This window comes from Chenopodium quinoa, unplaced genomic scaffold (genome assembly GCF_001683475.1).
Source record: "Chenopodium quinoa cultivar QQ74 unplaced genomic scaffold, ASM168347v1, whole genome shotgun sequence".
Taxonomy (NCBI): Eukaryota; Viridiplantae; Streptophyta; class Magnoliopsida; order Caryophyllales; family Amaranthaceae; genus Chenopodium; species Chenopodium quinoa.
Genome location: NW_018743510.1, coordinates 3,848,113 through 3,870,239, shown reverse-complemented (window position 1 = coordinate 3,870,239; position 22,127 = coordinate 3,848,113). Strand labels below are relative to the sequence as shown.

The 22,127-nt window shown below is 41.4% G+C and overlaps 2 protein-coding genes across 3 annotated transcripts; one reads left to right on the top strand and one right to left on the bottom strand.

Annotated features, from left to right (window-relative positions):
• The first annotated feature begins 1,850 nt into the window (after positions 1-1,850).
• On the top strand, positions 1,851-6,829 carry LOC110739753 (probable inactive leucine-rich repeat receptor-like protein kinase At3g03770). Of its 2 annotated transcripts, none has more exons than XM_021920229.1 (8): positions 1,851-2,838; positions 3,061-4,470; positions 4,549-4,682; positions 5,404-5,647; positions 5,728-5,954; positions 6,046-6,068; positions 6,160-6,271; positions 6,502-6,829. In XM_021920229.1, the coding sequence occupies exons 2-8, from the start codon at positions 3,123-3,125 to the stop codon at positions 6,730-6,732; spliced, it is 2,319 nt and encodes a 772-aa protein (XP_021775921.1). In that variant the 5' UTR covers positions 1,851-2,838; positions 3,061-3,122; the 3' UTR covers positions 6,733-6,829. The 2 variants fall into 2 exon arrangements, with proteins under 2 accessions (XP_021775921.1, XP_021775922.1); XM_021920230.1 differs by having other exon boundaries at positions 2,033-2,838; positions 5,746-5,954.
• Positions 6,830-6,917: 88 nt separating this feature from the next.
• On the bottom strand, positions 6,918-11,640 carry LOC110739754 (probable adenylate kinase 7, mitochondrial). Its single transcript, XM_021920231.1, has 4 exons — positions 10,997-11,640; positions 8,129-8,269; positions 7,571-7,759; positions 6,918-7,366 (listed from the first exon to the last, which is right to left on the bottom strand). Exons 1-4 carry the CDS (start codon positions 11,345-11,347, stop codon positions 7,199-7,201), a joined length of 849 nt encoding a protein of 282 aa, XP_021775923.1. The 5' UTR covers positions 11,348-11,640; the 3' UTR covers positions 6,918-7,198.
• Between the last annotated feature and the right edge of the window lie 10,487 nt (positions 11,641-22,127).

Here is a 22,127-nt window from a genome sequence, read left to right as displayed (position 1 = left end):
TTGTCTACACTTAGAAAATCCGAAACTCTTAGCTAAATAATTAGGAAATTCGGCTCTTTTAAAATAAATGGAAAAAATATAATTTTTGCTTAATTAAAATATCCAATATATATATATATATATATATATATATATATATATATATATATATATATATATATATATATATATATAATTTAGTTTTTAAAATAAAATAAATGGATAATAAATCTTATCCAAAATAATAATTGAGTTTTGAAATGTTTTTTTGCGCCAAAATTCAAATATCATTTTGGCTCCGAAATTCAAATGAAAAATAATTTACTAAAATACCCTTTTTAAAAATAATAATTAATTAATTAGAAAATATGTCTCAAAAATACGGGGTATTACAAGCCTGTCCCACGCCTTTTTCAACAAAAAGGGAAAGATTAGCATGCCTCCTGTCAATCTAGAATCTAACAGGTTGCCTAGCAGCGATGTTGAGAGTGGTGTTACAAGCTTAACCACCATGGATGCTGCTATTGAGATGATGGTAGAGAGCCTTAAGGGGGATGATGATGGCACTAGGCCCCCTAACTTTCAAGATTCTAGACAGGAAAAGGACAAGGGATCGGGGAGAACCCACATCTACTTCAACAGATTAAGAATTAATCAGTCCCTTAAAATTTCCGATTTGTCTTACGCAGATCTCAATCAAAGGCAAAGGACTCCAAAGTTCCTGTAACCTTGTTCATGCCCACTAAGATAGTGTCCCCAGAAAAGAGGAATCGCGTCAGGAAGTGCCAAAAGGAAAAGGCCATGCGATTTATGGATGCCGTTGTGGTCAATGGTGTTGTTGGGCTTCCCAAGTCCAACACTGCTGCCCTTGAGAAGCTAGATGATCATATATCTATTTGCCTAACTTCTAGCAGCAATGAGGGTTCAAGTATCGAGGAGGGGAATGAGGAACCTGCGAGAGTTTTAACTACCACTGACATCGATGAAGTGGAATCTGTAGGTTCTAATGAAAAAGACCCTTTGAGTTTTGAACCAGGCCAGGTGCAGTCCTTTCCACCACCCTTGTCAAGGAAGCATGGAAGGCTAATCAGGTCAAGGGTGAAGAACAAGAAAGGTAAAAGGTATAACAGGGTTTGTTTTTGCAGGATCAAAAAACACAAGGGATCATGTGTGGAACATCTTATGGCTAGTACTAGTGATGAGTCCCCTCGAACCCCCTCTTTTATATTTTCAAGAAATTCACAATGTTTGTACCCCCAATCCCCTTTTAGCACTTGTATTAGTATGGTTAAGAGAGTCAAATTATCTTATTGTAGTATCGAGTCAGTTGGGAGCTAGTAACCTTTTTGGGTCGTTATAAAAAAAATAAAAAAATAAAAATAAATAAACTTACTAAAATATTAAAGGATATGAACTACTCTATAACATGGCTTGGTGATTGATTATCACATTCACGCACATCTTTTTTTTTCCACTCTTTTTGAAAAGACTATATACGTGACAACATATAAAGTACTCAGTAATTGTCATTAATCTCATTTGATTGCGTTCATATTCAATTGATAATATGTTTTGCTTGCCAAAGAGTATAAATGTATAATTAATGTTTTATAGAATATGTAGGTATTGTAAATTTGTAATCCTTCAAATACATCGTATAATTTTTCACTAATTAATATTACGGAGTTGTAAATTATACTTGTACTAATATGCTCATAAACGCATAAGCATATAAAATTCAAGATATTCCGTATTATTTCTTGAAATATCTATATATAATGTTTTTAAGTATAAGTTATTGATTTCTTTTATATACATTCGGGTGCATATAGAGGTACGTGTACCTAAGGGTACTTTTTATTTTTACTCATTTGATTTTTATACTTTTGCTCATTTTGAGCAGATTATACTCTTGGGTGGATCTTGCACCCGGTTTTTATTTAAAAAAATTTAGTTGATTTTGGATTTATTTATGTCTCACCATATTGATTAATGTAATTTTGTTATGAAAATCTTGGCATGCATCGTGTACATAGAATACTACTCTAGTATACATATTATTAGAGGTTATAGATTCAAGGACTCAAATGGTCAGGGAGTTACCCTTTTGTTAAGATTTGACTCATTTTGTATCTTTCAAAGCTAGATCATACGAGAGAGTATTTGAGTTTTAAGACCTAAATTCCCTGTTTAAAACCCAATAATTTTAAGTTGGTTCTAAATCAGGTCAACCAACCCACATTTCAAAAACAAACAAAAGTAAAAGTTGGAGCACAAATGCATGGGCAAAAAAACGTCACTGATTCAACTCATTCAAGGGTTAGTCATTTCCTCACCTATTTTTAACAGCTAGAGGGCTAATTTTCTTATTTTGTGAATTCAAGACAGCCTGGAAGAGTACCTGATTCTTCATTATTTCCAAGTTCCAAGAGAATTAAACATGTAAACCCCACAAACAATTAAAGAAATGCAATCTATCTTTTGGAATCACACAATTAGCAAACTTCATTAAAGCCAAATTAAACTTTATATTCTTTTTATAACACAAAATCTCTTAAATAAAACCCAAAAAAATCCCAGAAAACAAAACTATGGAAAATGACAAGAACAGATTCCCTGTTAATTTTATTGTAAAACATTTCATCCTTTCACCACCATGCTTGGTTTACAGTAAACTGTACTGTCACTCTCTTTCAAGCTGTTGTTTCTATCTACTGCCCTGCCACTTCTTCTACTTGCTCAATCAGAGAGATAAAGAGAAAAATACCCCACTCAATGAATTCTGCTTGACTTTTCAAGTTTGCAGTCTCTTAAAGTGGTAAAAGAAACTTCCATGCTCAAGCACTACAATGATTTGAGGTAACCCCATAAATTCCAAGATTTTTATCTCTTTTGCTTTTGTTTTCCCTTTTGCTTGATATTACAAAAATCGGTAATTTGGTCGTTGGCTGTTTCACTTGATTTGTTTGACGGAATGTTGGTATTGTTTGTTTTAGCAAAAGGGTGTTTATGGTTGGAATTAAATAAGCATTATGTTGTTAAATTTTTTTTATTTTCGATTTTTTTTTGGTTGATGGGCAGGTTTTTTTGATGATTGCATCTTAACCCAACAAGAAATTGGTTAGTTTTGTGGGTTTATTTAAATGAGAATGGGTTATTGGAGCTTGTATTTAATAATCTCAGTCTCATTGAGTTTCTGCATAGTTGGTACTTCTCAGTTGCAATCCTCGCAAATTCAGGTGCTTATGCAATTAAGAAAGCATTTAGAGTACCCTGATGAATTGGCAGTGTGGAATGATAATAATGCTAATGTATGTTTCATGTCTCCGTCGACAAAAATTAATGTCACTTGTGAAGTAGATGTTGTTACTGAGCTTAGGATTATGGGTAGTAAGCCTTTCAAAGTAGGCAAATTTGTTGGGTATGCAATTCCAAATCTGACCTTATCAGATAGATTTTCAATGGATTCCTTTGTTGCAACTTTAGCAAGGCTTACTAGCTTGAGAGCTCTTAGCTTGGTGTCTTTGGGCATATGGGGTCCGCTTCCGGATAAAATTAACAGGCTATCTTCTTTGGAGTTTCTTGACCTTAGTTCAAATTTTTTGTATGGTTCTGTTCCACCAAGGATTGCCACAATGGTGAAGCTTCAAACACTAAGACTTGATGGTAACTTCTTCAATGAGAGTGTTCCGGATTGGTTGCATTCGCTATCCAATCTTTCGATCCTAAGCTTGTCAGATAATCACTTGAAGGGTCCATTTCCTGCTTCAATTAGGAAAATCAGGACTCTCAGTACTCTTGCATTGTCAAATAACAAGATTTCTGGGGGTTTGCCTGATTTGAGTAGTTTAAGTGGCTTAAAAATGTTGGATTTGAGTTGGAATGAACTGGACTCGGAACTACCCAAATTGCCTGGAGCTTTATTCATGGCATTGCTGAATAACAACTCCTTTACTGGTGAGATACCGCAGGAATTTAGGAAACTGAACCACTTGCAGCACCTTGATTTGTCACTGAACCATCTTCAAGGAAGACTACCCACCATTCTTTTCTCCTTGCCTAACATTAGTTACCTGAATTTAGCATCAAATGAGTTGAGTGGATCACTCCCCATTCATTTGGCATGTGGCAAGAAACTCGAGTTTGCTGACTTGTCGAACAACAGATTAATCGGCGAGATTCCCTGGTGTTTAAACAAAATTACTGCTCAATTTTATGGAAATTGTTTGACAGCCGGTGGAGTAAACCAGCATCCGGAGTCATATTGTGCCAAGATGCAGCAAAAGAAAAACAACTACTCAGCCAAAAGTGCATTAGCTTTAGTTGGTGTGATTGGAGGAATTGTTGCAGTGGTAGGACTTCTGGCTTTTGGAATCCTGGTGATTTATAGAAAATACTGCCCAAGAGGCTGTCAAGAACAGAGTTTGTTGCAGAAGCAAGTTCAGGAAAACAGTGTAACTGGGGTGACCTCTGAGATACTAGCAAATGCAAGTATGTCCGTAATTGAGTTTTGTGTTCCTTTTAGAATATTCAAATGTTTCTGGTGTTTATATTTGCCTCGTTGTTCAGGATATATATCTGAAGTTTCTAAATCTGGCACACAAGGAATCCCAGCATGTCGAACATTTTCCATGGAAGAGCTGAAAGAAGCTACCATGAACTTCGATAAATCTGCCCTGATGGGGGAAGGTGCTAGGGGCAAGGTATAGTGTACTGTCACAACTTCATGCGTTTTTCATTCACTCAAATCCCAATGTCCCATGCTCACATCAGAACTATATGGAACCATATTTTTCATTGGATGTAGCTAAAAGAAAGAAACTCTTGTCAATCTGTAATTTGGGCGGTGTTCGGTTGAAACTTAACCCCCCCCCCCCCTCCTCAAATCTTTAGGGGTGAAAATAATTTTCTTTGGTCGAAAATATTTAATCAAAAAGATGGAAAAGATATTTCAAGGGAGGAGCAAAAAAGCTTTTTTTATTTTTTATTTTTTTATTTACAGACAGAGAGAATATTTTTTCATCACCCTTTTCTCCTCTCTTCCATCTTTCTTCTTCATTTCCTAATATACTACATTACGGAGCCACACAAAACAAAATGAAGTTTTAAAAATGAATCCCGTGAAATAGCATTTCTGTAGAAGATAATTCAATTCATATACTTGTATTTTTACTTTCTTTGGGTCAAACACAGCCATAGCGTCTGTTTTTTTTGTTGTTGTAGCTGCAGTAAACACAGCCGTAGGGTACTTAAGGATTAAAGTAGATGATGATGATGTAAATTTTCCTTTTCGTTGCTCTTTTTTGTTAATTTTTTTGAAATAGATATAGGTTGCCATTTCCTGAACACTCATGAACATGTTTTTCCATTTGGATAACATCACAATTTTTGAGTCTGCCTAACCTGCTCTACTTTATTTCTCAGATGTATCAAGGAACATTACAGAGTAAAACCTTAGTAGCTGTAAGGTGCCTATCACTGTCAAATAAATACACCACTCGTAATCTCAAGCTTCGGTTGGACCTTTTGGCAAAGCTTCGCCACCCACATTTGGTTTGCCTTCTGGGTCACTGCATTGACACTGGAGCAAAGGCTGATTCTAGTGGTAACAAGGTCTATCTTATATATGAATATGTGCCTAATGGAAATTTACGCTCCCATCTTTCTGGTTAGTCTCAAAGCAAAAGCAACTTCATTGATGTCCTATAGCTTTGATACCCTAGGCTTTTGTTGCAATTAACTATGTAGCAAATGCCATGATTTCAGATCTTGGTCAAGTAAGAGCACTCAAATGGCCCGAGAGATTGGTAATTCTTATTGATATTGCCAAGGCTGTGCAGTTCCTTCACACAGGAATCATTCCGGGTTTCTTCAACAATCGACTGAGAACCAATAATATCTTGATTGATGAGCATCGAAGGGCAAAGTTAAGTGATTATGGACTGTCAATCATCTATGACGATGATGAATTTGGGGTGAGATTATTTTGACAATTCATGTGAATCTCTCAATAGTTTTTCCAATTCGAGTGGTTGATTATAATATACTTTGTCCTTTAATTCACAGGGAAAAGCTGCTGCTAAGTCATGGTAAGAAAGAACTATCCCGCCATTAGTCCATCTTGATTGCCTACTCAATTCATGTACAAGTCTTTAGTTACTTCTCCTCTTTGTACTGCAGGCAAATGAAAATTATCGAGGATGACATTTATTGCTTCGGATTTATACTACTAGAATCCCTCATTGGTCCGTCGGTGGCCGCTAAGAAGAAGGCAGTTCTGCTAACTGAAATGGTAAACCCTTAATCCTGTTGCTGATGGTATATAAACCACAATGTAGAGATGACAGCAGATCTTAGAGATTGGATTTAAGTCCATTCTAAGTGACAGTTTCAGTTTTAAGTAACTAACAGTATATTTTGGGTGTTTTGTGTTTCTGAATTATGTAGGGAACATTTTATGGAGGAAAATTATTGTATTCTTATTTGCAGCACTTTACTAACATGAGTCTTTCAACTTCACAGGCATCGTTTGGTAGTGAGGAAGGTCAGAGAAGAGTCATAGACCCTATTGTATTGTCAACTTCCTCGAAGGAATCATTGACGACAGTCATCTCAATAACCAACAAATGTGTTTCTTCCGAATCATCAACACGTCCTTCTTTTGAGGATGTGCTTTGGAATCTACAGTATGCAGCTCAGGTTCAAGCAACAGCAGATGGTGACCAAAAAATTGGTTCCATGGCACAACCGTGAGTTTCTTCCTGTATTGATACTGGTGTATAATTTCAAAATGTCATGTTTAGGCATCAACAAACATATATCTCTAGAGCAGAGCAAAGCACATATTATTATCATCATCTATTCCCTGTAAATGTGTACCATTTTAAGCCTGCAACAGTATTCCAGACTCTTATTTTACAAGTTTTGCTATCCACATGTTATGTGATCTCGAGTATGTAATATAAGAGAGAAACTGGAACTGCTTTAAAGCATGTACATTTAGCCATCTACGCACATAATTTTTTCCTTTGGGTTTTTTTTTAAACAATGCCTATCCACTATCAAAATTAATGACTATTCGCAACCAGTATCTAGTCAAAATGAGAAACATAGTTAGTTTCTATACTGCTTCTTACTTTCTTAGCTTCGAAATAGAGGCTTTAGAGGCTATAATCATCATATTTACAAAAGTTGCAGCAGAGCTTAAAGTCTCAAATATTCAAGGTACTCTGAAACCCATAGTCAGTGTTCTTGAAGAATGAACAGCATTGGTATGCGGCAGATGCAGTGCAGCTAGTAGTCCTTTCCAAGTTTCTCCTGGTGCCTTTCCCACTTGAAAGTCAATAAGCTTCTTCTGGCTCTGGTAGTAGTCCTCCAGATATTGCATCTGGCATAAGGAAACAACATTTGTTAGTACATGTCTCCAGAAACCATGAGCTTCTCACGGCTCCAGACAAATACAAAACAATAGTCTGGATTTTGTAGGTAAAACCAAGCAAATCATCCTAAAATATGCGCAAAGCACACTCTCCAGCAATCTGTATTCAAATCTGTATTCATACATGTAAAACCAATCAAACTTGAAAATCACCTGCTCTCTGTAGAATGCAGAGACCTTTGGCTGAGAATCTTCAGTATCCTTGTTAAAATTTGAGAAACTGGATTTGGTTCTTTCACGAGGTACAGTAGAATCAGCAGGAGAACCAGCTGATTTAAGATGGTCTTCGGAGCATTTAAAATTCACAACTAGGTCGATATCAACTAGTTGGTCAAGGATCTCCTACAATACAAGGATCACACACTATCAAAAATCAATTGGTAATAATTACTCCTCCTCCCAACTTTGAAATTAACAGTACCAATATAGCACTCCACATCAAACTACTTTAAAAAAAATTACAACGCCATATCCTTGAAGAAGTAGGGAGGGGGGGAGGGGGGATGAATTTAGCAACAATAAATATAAACTAAGACTGGGAGCATTCCGCCCCAAACTACTAATATTACCCTCAAAACAAGAACAAAACCTCACATGATGATAAGTACATACTTCCAAAAGGATTTAACTAGTTTATGCATGTGATCATATGATATCGGTCAGAAATTAGGCAAATTAAAATTGAAGTTTGCAGATGGTAAACAATCTTACAGCCTGAAGGCGTGTTCGAGGAATGCCATCCAAAATAAACCCATTTTCACCTCTGTAATGTCCATCTTCGAGTCTTTTTAACAGCAAGCCAAAAATTATGCTCTCAGGAACAAGCTTCCCACGGTTAACTGCCTCAGCAATCTATTGTAACGGACAACAAATACAAAATCTGAGAAACCCCTGCAATAAATCACATAAAATAGGCACTCCAGCTAGAGGAATTCTACAGTACCATTTTCATTATAATCATGCAAGCATCCGGCTGCAGCCAGCATTGACAGATTCAGAACAATTTTGATTCTTTATTACAGAATGTAAACTATTAACAGGTCTATAGAACAAGTGACTCCCTATGGCTTAGTTACGACTCTTACGAGTGCAACAGCTTATAATCGTAAGAACATATAAAATTCTTGGCATAATAAATTAACAATAATTCTGGAAATAGTATAATATAATTTGGGATGGATTTACTTTAAATATCAAAGAAGTGAAAGCTCTGTTTAAAGAACTATCAGGTAAGAATGAAACTTTTCCAGATCCCATGACCTAGAAAGAAACTGTATCACTTTTAAGGCCGTGGTGGACTATTGGTAAGGTAAAAAGAGATTTCTATTCTGGTTATATTGCTATTCGAATCTTCAAAATACATAAATACTCCCTCAGTCCCTAAACTAAAGCCCTAGAATTCTTGTTCATATATAAAGCCCCATTTCTCATTTGGGTGGGGTTCACTAATTTCTTTTTTTGATTCAATTTCATACAACAAAACCTCTCAAAACTCAATATATATTTCTTATTGGCATTACTGGCCTGAAAACAATAATTATTTCCACTACGTTATATATTCAACTTTAATCGACAATACCCCACTATAATTTATCTCTTAAAGCTGTGTGTTCAGAACAATGAGGCTTTTATTTGGAGACAAAGGGAGCTAAGAAACATTTTTTTTTCCTAAGGTTGAGAAATAATTTCCTAAAGGCACACTTTGATTTGGGAGCAGTGAGACATAACAAAGATAGATGATGAGTTTATGTGGTAATCTAACTATCTAAGGGATTATGTAAAATTGAATGAGAAAGGGAGGGAAGGAGTGCTATCCATTTTCTATGTATGGCCACTCTTGCCTTCATTGCAAGTGAAATTGCATTATGTAAATAAAAAAGAGAAATAATACAGTTGTCCACCAATCTATCAACATAATATGATCATCTTCATCCAATCAAACAAAGATGAATCCCATAAGCACACTATCATATAGAAGGCACATTTGGTAGGCAATATTTTTTATTTTATAAATACTTCATCAATCTTGAAATTATAGGCCACATTTGATTGAAGCTCAATTTTAAGAAATTGAGTTGAAATACCATAATTTTCCTTCTTGTAAGATTCACAGCTTTGACATGCCACAAGGTAGTCTTAATTTAAGGTTATCATTAAGGGTGATATGGGCAAGTAGTAAGTTTTGCGACCTAAACTTAGAAAGTGGGTCATTATTTGGAGCAATCCAAAATAGAAATGTCTATTATTCCCTCCGTATTTTATTACCTGCTCCACTTTCCTTTTGCGGCCGTATTTTAGAACTTGTTCCATTTCCTTTTTGGAAACCTTTTATAATATTTTACTAACTTCTTCTCTCCTAGTGGACCTCCAACTATCATACTTTAATATTATTATATTCTCTCTCCTCCTAACTATCATACTTTGTTCTTCTACCAACCCCACTTTCTTCATATTTTATTACTTTCTACTATTTCTCCTAAAACTCAACGCATGGAGAAATGGAGCAAATAATAAAATACAGAAGGAGTAATTAATTAGAGATGAAGGGAGTACGTATGTATGTAGGTATGTTCATTGTATTAAAACAGAGTGGAAGTGGAACCTCCATATCCTTAATTTTTAGGCATAAGCTTTTCACTTCTTCATTTTTCCTTCCTTTTTATCACAGCAATAATACTGAAATGTATTATTCTCCTTGCAAGTAATATATTCTAATTTATAACTTTGTCCAATAGCAAGTATTATAACCAAACTAATTAATCTTTAAGTTTACTTCTAAACCTTTTCCCCTATACTAGTTCATAGCTCTTTGGGTAACGAAACAGAGAATTTACAGAGTAAGCTCGAATTTTGGCGTTCCAATGTTGCTACGACTCAAGAAAACATGATATACTACGTATATAGTCTGAAAAACCTCTTTCAAAGAATCCAATCTAGTCTAAGGAAAAAATGATTAGCTTGTATTTATGTTATATTTGCACCAATTAACATTTCAACAATCAAATTCTCTCATACAAAATATACATAGAATTACTATCCCAATATTTACCAAATTCTAAGCCAGGGAAAATTTTCACATGACACACTACACCTAGAAATTTTGAAGCTAGTGTATTGTGCGTAACAATTACATCATGCCATAAAACAAAAATGTTGGCCTCTTTAGTTAAAAGTAGGACATAAAAGGAGTTTTTATTCCTTAATCCTAATCGAAATAAAACATTAACGACACCAATTGACACATACTTTTGTCACACATTCACTGATATAGTAAACGTAAATGCCTATAGTTGCTCCGTACATAATTACCCTCATAAATAAGTTCGATAGTTCGTTAATCAAATCAATTTAACATCATTTCACATTCAGTGTGCAAATAATTCGAGAATGTTACGATATACTTATATAAAATCTAAGTAATTAGGTCATTAAGCGAGATTCCTAATCATTGATTATTCCAAATAAAATGATTAGCATGTATAATTAACAATATTCTTCTGCAATAATAACAACACCAACATTCATTCACAATAATCACATAAAATCAATTCCAAAAAAAAATATAAGAGAAGAGTGAACCTGTTTATAGAGGGGAGAATGAGGGTTAAGATCTTGACGAAGAAGAGTAGAGATGGAAATACGAGGAACATGGAGAAGCTTCGAGATCATGTCGGCATAAATATGCTTCTTAGCGTAGGGATTACCAATGAAGACCCAATGTACACCTCTGAAAGGTCTAGAAGCATCGGATCCGAGCGCAGTAGCAGGTGTAGGAGACGGGGAAGTTGGGTTGAAGTCGTCGTCGTAGTCGAATTGTAGCTGAGCTGCGGCGGAGGCGGCGGCGGCGGCGGAGATGTGGTAGGAGTGAGTGTGGAGGAGAGGCGGAGAAAGGTGGCAGAGGGCGGTGGAAATGCGGCTGAGGTCAGCCATGGTTGAAGGTTGATCAGTGGAGGAAGAGAGTGGAGGGTGTGTGTTTGTGGCTGGCAATTTGCCAAAGGAAGGGTGAAGGGGTTGAACTGATATTTAGGGTGCCACGTCATTTTTTTTATTTATTTAAATAGTATTATTACTCTGTATTATTTTAATGGTGAGAGTGAGTTGAAGGCTATGTTCGGCAAAATATAATTAGGAGGTATGTATTAGTTGTGGTAATAGATGATAGTTATGTAGTTATGTTAAAGTAGCAATAGCTTTTAGTGGTTAGACTGGTTAAACCACTACTTAACAAAAAAATATGAGTTTTTTGCAATGTAGTGGTTGAGGTAACTTTTAGTGGTGAAAGTAACTTTTTTCAAAAGTTAGAAATATAGGCTCTTGAAGTTAAAGGTAGTTGTTATATGTAACAGTTATTCAATCGCTACTTTATCGAACACTCATACCTAAATTATTTATCTTCACAGCTAACAACTAGGGATGGCAACGGGTCGGATTTGGATATGTAGACACCTAAAAATGTCTCCCCAAAACCACGCCCGATGATGAACAACCTTTCACCGCCATTATTGGTCGGGTCGATTATTTAATCTCGGGAGTGCTTAAAACCCATATTCAGTCAAACATATTCAATTTACAAATCAGTCTAAACATTTATTCAAACTTAGTCCAACCCATATTTCAACCCAAACCATTTTAATGCATTATGTTTTATTTATTAATTAAGCCCGATTAGTAAATAATAAAACCCTAAGCCTGAAATAAATCTGAAATAGCTTAAACGGCGACTAATTATCACGTGCTTAATGCTTAAGAAAAAGATAAAATGAATTTAGACCGTGTTTCGGGGTTTTCTGATGTCCTGTGGGAGAGTTACAATTCCGAGACTGGAACCGGACGCCTGTACCTGCAAAACGAACGGATGCTCCGGATGATTGGAGATCCGCCTCCGACGGTCAAGTTAGTACTTGATTAAGGAGTAATTAATGCGGAAATTAAAGTGATTGGGTCTCTCTAGGTGAGAGTGTTTAATGTGAGTAATCTGCGTTTTTTGTTTGTTTTGCATGTAATCTCCCTTAATGAGGATTAAGGGAGGTATTTATAACCTCGGGAAACGTGTCAATCTAGGTTTAGGTTAACCTTGGGCTGATTGGGCTTCCCTCGGGAGTTGGGCCTAGGTGACCGGTTATCCCAGGTGTCATGGGAAGGACACGTGTCGTGTCGTAATTGGTCCATGGTGGACGGATCATTGCTTGACACGTGGCAGGCTCCTATTGGCCCATGTGACGGACACATGGCGGAACCTGATTGGTCCACTTGTCAGATGGTGATTGGTGGGGAAAAATCCCCTAATCATTTGCCCCTCACAGGTGGCACGTGACTGGTCACGTGTTACCTGTGACAGGTATCGCCCTGTAACAGGCGACGACCTGCTACAGGTGTCACTCGGCGAGAGGCCGAGAGATTCTCCCGCCAAAATTTTGAATTCTGGAAGTGGCCCTTCGCCTTCTCACTTCGCCTATATAAAGGAGTGTTGACTTCGGTCATTTTCACACTTGAAAACTTTGTGAGAGAACATTCGAACCCCTGAACTTGCTCTGACATTTTGGACCCTTTCTGCCTACCGCCTGCTCTGACAAGCCGACTGCAAAGGATTTTCAGAACTTCATCAATCGTCACTCGTTCAGGTAACCGTCGGTTCTCTTACTCTTAATTTTCTCTTTACTTTATTCTTTTTTGAAATGGCACCACGGAAGCACACGACACGACCTAGGTTAGTGATAAGCCGGTCACCGGGGACGGCTGAATCTAGGACTAGGAGTGCCGCCTGCCCTTTGCCCTTTATACAAAGTCCGACTGTATCTGTGTCTATGCAGAGCATGATGGCCAGAACAAAAAAGACTGCCAGGATCTCAAACTCAGACGGCTCCTCCCACAGGGTGCCGATTAGTGAAACATCTGACCAGGCGCCAGATGTGGAAGTGAAACAAAGCGGCTTGAAAGCCGGCAGTTCTGAGGGAGGAGTCAAAGTGACCCCTTCCCAATTTACAGTTGACAATTCTTCATTCTCTCCTGCTCCTTTTAAAGGAGAGGAGGCGGGCCCCTCCGGGAGAGGGGAGGAGTCGTCCTCTTCGGACTCGTCAGAGGACGATTCCGAGTCTAGCTCTTCTGGCCATGCTTCTCTGGACACAGAAGAGAAAAACAGTCGCCTGCAAGAGGCGAGGCTTTCTCACGCAGTTGAGAAGGGGGACGATTGGGCGGAGCCATCCGCCTCTCACCGAGAGCAAAATACCCCCTACTACTGCACGGTACCTCGGGGCCGGATCACGGCCATGCAAGAGAAAGTGGAGAGCTTTATCGCAAACCACACAATGGGCCCCGGCTTTTTAGTGCAGATCCAGAAGACACAGTCGTCTGGCCGGCTGGTACTAGTTATGATAGCGCCTGCTTTGGCTGCTACGAGGCGGCCATCAAGGCTGGGCTGCGCTTCCCACTACATCCGGCTGTTCAGCGGATCTTGGATGGGTATGAGTTGGGGTTATGGCAGTTAGCCCCGAACTCCTGGGTCAACGTACTCGGCAATGTGGCCGGGTGCGAACTGCACGGGGTGGAGCCGAGCTTCGAGGCTTTCGCCCACATGAACTACCTCAGCCGGACCCCTAAGGCAGGCGGTACCGGCTGTTATCAATTGACGAGCCATAGGGGCTACCTCATGACGAGAGGTAAAGGAAACAAATGGAAGGACTGGCGGAGCACCTTCCTCATCATTGAGAGTTCAGACATTGAGGAGAACAAGCGCTTCAATAGGTGGAACAGGAATCCGCCCCTTCTTGCAGGCGGCCGTAGCATGCCGCATGTTCCCCCCAAGGCTAAGAAAGAGATCCTTGATAAAGGACTCTTCAAAGTAGAGGCGAAGGTGAACTCTACTTCAGGGGTACGAGAGCAAGTACCCCTGCACTGCGTCCCGAGCTTCAAATGGCTCTACGACTACTTTTTGGCCGCATGTGGCCTCAGCAGTCGGTGCTCAAGAGGTAGCCGGCCTGTCGAATACTCTGTTGTTCCATGCATTTCTTGTTATGACTTTTATTAACTTTGCTATTTGTTTTTGCAGCGGACGCTATGAGCAAAATTACCGCCTCCAAGACTGCGGCGGCCATGTTGCGGGCCTCCATCATGCAACAGTCTTCAACCGACTCCCCCAACAAGGGGGCACCCTTGGTGGGCTTCGAACCTTTCACCCTCTTTTTGGAGTTGTGTTTATGCATATACTAACTCTTTTCTTCTTTTTTAGACGGGCGCTCCAAGAGCTTCTTCTTCCCAACAGCCGGACCCCAAGGCCCGGAGGACGACTGTTGCGAGCTCTCCTGGTTCTGCCAGGAAACATGTGGCGGCTGAGAAACAGCCGGCCACTTCTTCTAAAACTCCAGCTGGGCCACCTAGAAGTATGAAATTGTCCTTGTAAATTTTAGACTTGCTCCCTTCTTTACTAGGTCTAATCCGTTTATTTATGCTTGATGCAGCCGGCCCTCAGGAGCCTGACTTGGTCGAGGTGGCCAAGTCTATGATCAAGGCCGTTCCTCCAGCTGAAAGGGAGGCGGTCAGGGGTGTCGTCACCCTTGACCTAGACGGGATTGCAGGGGTCCTTGCTGAGGTATACTTAGCATATTTTTGAGTATTTGAATTCCAGGATGCCTGTTTTCTTTTTTGTTTGGAAACTGACGCCTGTTCCCCTTTTACTTAGGCCCTGCTCCGAGTGAACGGCCTTCGCAAGCCGCTTGACCGAAAGAACAAAGAGGTAAAGGCTGCAAAAGCTATGGCCGCCTCTGACTGTGATAAGGCAATGTTTCAAATTGCCCAAAATGAAGTTCTGACCATTGATATTCTTTATTATCAGGCGCAGGCTACCGCCGCTATCCGGGCTCAGTTAGAGGCGGCCCAGAAGAGGAATAGCAAGCTGGAGGCGACCATCAACAATCTCAAGGCCGAGCTGAGACCTCTTCGCCAAAAGATGTCCTCATACGAAACCTTGGAGAAATCCTTGGCGAGCGTAAAGGTACGCCTGGTGACCCAGGAGAAGAGTCTTACTCAGGAGCTCTCGAAAAAGGCCGAGCAAGAAAAGAAAGAGCTGGTCCGGGAGATGATGGAAGACTCTGCTCAAATCCAGCGCATGACTTGGGGCCGCCTCTTCCCCAATGCCGACTTTGCCTCATGGGAAAAAACGTACCGCCAGTGTTCTGATAGATATAATCAAGAGATCCTGGCGGCTGCTAAGGAAGAGGCGTTGGAGGAGGAGGAGCAGCCGGTAGTGGCGCTTGTGCCGCTTGGGGGTAATGCATCAAAAAAGGATGCAGCTGAAGCCGAGTCCAGCAAGAAGAGTGCTGACCAGGCGGCAACTGCTAATATTGAAGATCTGCCCCCTTCTTAAGCTTTATGTCTTCTTTCCACGGCCTGCGTGCTGTTTGTTTGTATTTACCCGGCCAGGGGGCCGGGGCTCTGAATATTTTGCCGGTCTTTAATGACCGGCTTCTTTTTAATGAATATTTTTGTTTTGCTTCAAATTTGTTTAAGTATTGAATATTCTGATATCCAATTGTACACTATACCGACTGTTTTACATGGCCGATAGTTGCAGACAGGTACAGATAGTTAGTCACGCCGCCTATGCCCCTGGACGACTGGTTGTCTGTTTCCAGGCTAGACGATCAGTCGGCCATTTATCCAATCGGTATTCGAACCATTTTAAAGACTGGATCCCCTTTAGGCAGGCGGTCCTGTCATTTGTAAAATTAACCAAGTAGGAAAGTGGTTTCCTACTTGTCATGCTTTTAGGCTAGAGACTTTAGGCCGTCTAGGCCGACTGTTCCCCGCCATATTTAATCTAGTGTGAACAGGTGCTGTATGAACACCTTTTTAGTTTCATACTGAGTAGTAGAGGTATCAAGCGGTGGGTACCGGTTGTTCCCCTTTACTCGCCAATGTTTGTTGGCTTTTAACTCATAGGTTGTTAACCTAGCAGGAGTAGTGGTTGAGAGCCCCTTTTTGCTAAAAACAGGCGGACGACTCATACCTTTTAGGCTCCATACTAAGTTTGAGAGAGTGACTATGAGTTAACTTTGGTGTTACTCAGTCGCCGTCACTCCTGCTTGAGTAGTAAAGGTACCAGGCGGCGGAGGCCGGCTGAACCTTTTGATTCGCCAATGTTTGTTGGCTATTAACTCAAGAGGTACCCCCTGCATTTATCCCAAGTAATACAGGCGGTCATCTGACTCAGATGTCAACTGCTACCACTGGTTTGGTTAGTGATAGAGTTATCCTTGTCTCAAAAACGGCTACGCGGTTTCCCTTGGGGACAGTCGTATAGGTGCCGTGTAATTAGTTTATAGAGCAATGTTCCACCCAAAAGGGAGCTGCTCTCTACGACGAATTTCATCCGAAGGGATGCCGCCGGACGCCTGCTATGATTTTGGGACAGGTCGTATTAGTTTTGAAGATTGGATCAGTTGGCTTGGCGCCTGGTCTGATCATTCGGCCTGTGGCCTTGGTTAGTTCTTGGTGAACGTAGGTGCTAAGTAAAAGGAGGGTAGCCGCCTGTTTAGGCACAGGGTCGGCCATGCCCTGATCATTTTCAGTTAAGTATAAGGGGGGTGGCTGTGTGTTTGGAACCAGTCGGCCCTCTTCTATGGAGAGTAGCCGACTATATGTCCAGACGGCATGCCCCTATGGTGATAGAGTAAAATATTCAATGGAGAGTAGCCGACTGTAAAGGTACAGGCGGCATGCCCCTCTGAAGATAGAGTAAAATACTCTATGGAGAGTAGCCGACTGTAAAGGTACAGACGGCATGCCCCTCTGAAGATAGAGTAAATTACTCAATGGAGAGTAGCCGACTGTAAATGTATAGGCGGCCCCTCTTAGTACAAAATTGAATAGTAAGTATGCAAACTTTTATTAAGTAGCCCTTGACTATTTACATCATTCAAAAGAAATATTTCTTAAGATTATCTACATTCCAAGTTCGAGGCAACAGTTGTCCGTCTGGTGTTCCCAGACGGTAGGTACCGTCCCTGACCTCTTCACAGATTCGGTAGGGTCCTTCCCAGTTGGGAGTTAGTTTGCCAGACTCATTCGCCCTACCAACTGCTTCCATTTTTCTAAGTACAAAGTCCCCCACTTTGAGTGGACGCTTGTGTACTTTTTTGTTGTATGATCTAGTCATTCTCAGGCGGTAAATTTCATGGCGCAAGACAGCATTGCCCCTCCTTTCAGGAAGTGAGTCTAATGCCAGGCGCATGGCTTCCCAGTTTGCCTCTTCGTCATATAGCATTACTCGAAGAGTCGGCTCGTAGTGTTCTATTGGAAGAACAGCTTCCGCACCATAAGTTAGGAGGAATGGAGTTTCTCCAGTCGCCCCTTTTTCAGTCGTCCTAATGGCCCAGAGAACATGTGGTAATTCATCCGCCCATAGGCCGCCTGCTCGTTCAATCTTTTTCTTGAGACCGTCTGAGATGATTTTATTAAAGGCTTCTACCTGGCCGTTTGCTTGTGAACGGCCGACAGATGCAAAGTAGTGTGCAATTCCTTGGTCACCCAACCAGCTTTTGAGAACAGACGTCTCAAATTGGGGACCATTATCAAAAACCATAGACATGGGAACCCCAAACCGAGTGATGACATTTTTCCAAATGAATGAAATTCCATCCTTCGTCTTGATTCCCTTTACAGCCTCCGCCTCTACCCATTTAGTGAAGTAGTCGACGGCAACAAGTATGTACCTCCTTCCGCCTGTATCAGGCGTATATGGACCCAGAATATCCATGCCCCACTTAGCAAACGGTAGTGGGCTATGAATGGTAGTGAGGTCAGTAGCCGGACGGTGAATTAGTTTGCCAAACCTTTGGCACTTGTCACATTTTTTCACCATCACCATCGCATCTGCTTCTAAAGTAGGCCAAAAGTAGCCCTGCCGCCTTGCCCGTTGAGCAAGCGTCCTACCGCCTATATGGGAAGCACAGTAACCAGAGTGAAGATCGTCCAGAATCTCTCGCCCCTTTTCTGGAGTAACACACTTTAAGAAGGGTTGAAGGTACCCCCTTTTGTGAAGTTCTCCCTTTATTATTTCAAAACTGGTTGCTCGTTTTTTCAGTGCTGCCGCCTGTTGATGATCATCCGGCAGGATACCATTTGTCAGATATGCCCTGATTGGATCCATCCAGGTTGAGCTTCTGTCTAAGATTCCAATAGGGTCTTCCTCAATGCTTCTCCTCTCCATTACTTCCCAAAAAACAGTTCGAGGCGGATGATGCTAATTTTGAAAGTGCATCCGCCTGGTTGTTTTCTGATCTCGGCACTTGGTTCAGATGGAAATCCTCAAGGGAGCCGACTGCTTGTCGGACCGCCTGTAAATACTTGATCATGGCCGGATGGGTTGCTTCGTATTCGCCATTGTACTGACTCACTATCAATTGTGAATCGGAACAGGCGTCTATTTTTCTTGCCCCTGCCGCCTTGCACATGCGGATTCCGGCTAGTAAAGCTTCATATTCTGCCTCATTGTTTGAGGCCTGATAACTGAAGCGTAGAGCATACTCGTACCTGTCGCCCTCTGGCGACTGACATATGACGCCTGCTCCACAACCATTTGAAGTAGAGCTTCCGTCCACATATACCTTCCAGACTTGGTCTGTAACTTGAGAGTCAGGAGGACGAGTCATCTCAACAATAAAGTCAGCAAAGGCTTGCCCCTTCACTGCTTTTCTAGGCTCGAAAGTAACTTTGAGGCTCTGTATTTCTATGGCCCATTTGATCATTCGGCCTGACGACTCCATGATGGTCAGTGGCCGCTTGATAGGTTGGTCTGTATACACGACGACTACATGTGCCAAAAAGTAGGGCTTCAATTTTTTAACAGCCATGAAGAGTGCAAGACCAAATTTCTCCACTAAGGGATACCTCAACTCGGCATTTTTCAGTACGTGACTGACAAAGTAGACTGGGAGCTGACAGCCGTCTCTTTCAGCAAGGAGAACAGCGCTTAACGCATGATCAGAGACGGCCAGGTACATGTAGAGTACTTCTTTGGGCAAAGGGCTGACCAGCCTCGGCAAGGAATGCAAGTGAACTTTCAATTTCTGGAAGGCCGCCTCAGCATCCGGCCCCCATTCAAACCTTGCCTTTTTCTTAATTGCCTGGAAAAAGTATAGGCATTTGTCGCCTGATCGGCTTAGAAATCTTCTCAAGGCCGTCAAACAACCTGTTAACTTCTAAACCTCTCGGATGGTACGAGGCGACTGCATGTCAATGACCGCCTGCACCTTCTCAGGGTTCGCCTCTATTCCTCTCTGATTGATAAGGAACCCGAGAAATTTCCCAGACTCAACTCCAAAGACACATTTCTTGGGATTGAGCATGACATGGTGCCGCCTGAGTGTGGCGAAAGTTTCTCGGAGGTCCGACAGATGATCTTTCTGAAGTTTAGACTTGACAATCATATCATCAATATATGCCTCGACATTTCTCCCAATTTGATCAAAGAACACAGTGTTTATCATTCGCTGGAAAGTGGCCGGAGCATTCTTAAGACCAAACGGCATGACCGTGTAACAGTATAACCCCTAATCAGTGACGAAGGTCGTCTTCTCCTGATCTTTCTTCCATAAAGGAATTTGATGGAAACCAGAGTAGGCGTCCATAAAGCTTATCAAAGCATGGCCGGCAGTTGAGTCGACCAGGTTATCAATTTTAGGCAGAGGGTAACTGTCTTTGGGGCACGCCTTGTTTAAGTCTGTGTAGTCTACACACATTCGCCAGGTGCCATTCGGCTTTTTAACAAGCACCACATTTGCAACCCAGTCTGGGAAGTAACATTGCCGAATGAACCCTGCGTTAAGTAATTTTTTAACTTCGGCGGCTGCCGCCTGACTTCTTTCTTTGCCATGGTTCTGCTTCTTTTGCCGTACCGGCTTCTTTTTCGAATCCACGGACAGTTTATGTACCGCCAGATCAGGACTAATGCTTGGCATATCATGGACTTCGAATGCAAAGATATCCTTGTATTCTTTCAATAGTTTGTAAAAGTCGTCACCCAGGACTCTCAGAGCAGTCGTCCAAACTTTGACTGTTTGGTCAGGACGCGAGTCGTCTAAGATCAGGTCCGTATGCTCACCAGCCGGCTGAGGGCGGAATTCATCCGACCGCTCCTCTGCCAATGATTTCTATTTTCTGTCTTTTCTTGCGGCCCCTGTCTGGGATGCCTTTCTCTTCTTGCCTCCTGCTTCTTGAACAGGCGCACTCTCCTTGACATTGTCAAGGTCTATTTTTCCACCACTCGACCCAGTGGCCATAACAGTGGGCTTGACATCCGAGAGATAGCACTCTCGGGCCATTCTCTGATCTCCCCTTAGGGACCCGGCTGTTCCATTATCCCTCTCAAACTTGAGCAACATAAGAGATGGGATTATAACAGCCTTGGAATTATTCAGGGTTGGTCGTCCCAGAATCATGTTGTAGGCCGAGAGTTCTTCTACTACCAGGAACCGGACTACCATGTGTCTTCCTTCCCCTTTTTCGCCCAGGCGGATGGGTAAATCCACTCGTCCTATTGGGTGGACTCCTCCTCCTCCAAACCCTACTAAAGGGTGGGATGCCGGATGTATGCAATCAGTCTGATATTTTAGTTTCGACAGACATTTGCTACTGATGAGATCTGAGGAGCTTCCGATATCTATGAGGATTCGGCCAACTCTCTGGTTGGCCACTTTACATTCAATAACGATAGGGTCGTCATGCGGCCCTCTTACCCCTCCTAGATTTTCTTCAGTGAGGACAATCTCAGGAAATGGATATTTGGAGGGCCGTTCTTGGTGAACGGAATTTACATCTAACCGTCTGATGTTGTCTTTGTTGCCCCTAATAGTGGGGCCGCCTCCTGAGAAGTCGCATGCAATGGTGTAGACGACTGCATCATCTGTATCGGAGTTGTTGGCCTGTTGAGTCTTTTTGGCCGACTGCTTTTTCGAGGAAGTGTTCCCCGTAGATTTCTTGACATAAGTGTCAAGATCACCTTGCTCAGCCAGGCGGTCCAGATACCGCATGAGACTGATGCATTCATTGGTGTGATGACCAACATCTTCATGATAATCACAGAATTTTTCTTGGTTCCGACTGTTTGCAGAACCCTTCATGGGGACCGGCTTCTTAATTGAGATCCGTCCCTTGATTTCCTTTAGGATAAATTGGCTATCCTTGTTAAACGCATACTTTGGGGAGTATGGTTTGAATTCTTTTTTCTTTTTTTGGGCCGGCTGCTTAGAGGAATCAGCCGCCCAGACCTCTTTTCTCTTCTCGTCTTTGTTTGACGATTGTTTCTGTCGTCCTTCTCTTTTGTTGGACCTTTTCCCGTCTGACTGTTTTACCGTACTACAAAGATCAGTCGCCTGTATATAGGCTTCCGCTTCAATCAAGGCCTCTTGAAGAGTCGCCACCCTCTTTCGGACCATATCAAATTTGAAGTTCGACCCGTCTTTGAGACCTCTGAAGAAGTCAGTATAGGCTACTTCATCCGGTAACCCTTGAATCTGTATTCTCATCAGGTTAAACCGCCTGATGTAAGAACGAAGCCCCTCCTTCTCGCCCTGCTGAATTGTTCCTAAATCAAGGGTCGTCTTCTTCGCAGGGATGTTCATGGCGAAGTTGGAGGTGAATAAGTAAGCAAGCGTCCTAAAGTTATTTACACAACCATTCGGCAGGTTGCCGAACCATTGTTGTGCGATTCCTTTGA

Bases quoted from the DNA above. Each gene is read 5' to 3' on its own strand.
- LOC110739753 (XM_021920229.1), top strand. From the start codon at position 3,123: ATGAGAATGGGTTATTGGAGCTTGTATTTAATAATCTCAGTCTCATTG. The intron at 4,471-4,548 runs GTATGTCCGTAA...CTCGTTGTTCAG, and splicing joins TGAGATACTAGCAAATGCAA to GATATATATCTGAAGTTTCT. The intron at 5,648-5,727 runs GTTAGTCTCAAA...TTAACTATGTAG, and splicing joins TTTACGCTCCCATCTTTCTG to CAAATGCCATGATTTCAGAT.
- LOC110739754 (XM_021920231.1), bottom strand. From the start codon at position 11,347: ATGGCTGACCTCAGCCGCATTTCCACCGCCCTCTGCCACCTTTCTCCG. The intron at 8,270-10,996 runs GTTCACTCTTCT...CCGTTACAATAG, and splicing joins ATTCTCCCCTCTATAAACAG to ATTGCTGAGGCAGTTAACCG. The intron at 7,760-8,128 runs GTAAGATTGTTT...CTTGTATTGTAG, and splicing joins CTCGAACACGCCTTCAGGCT to GAGATCCTTGACCAACTAGT.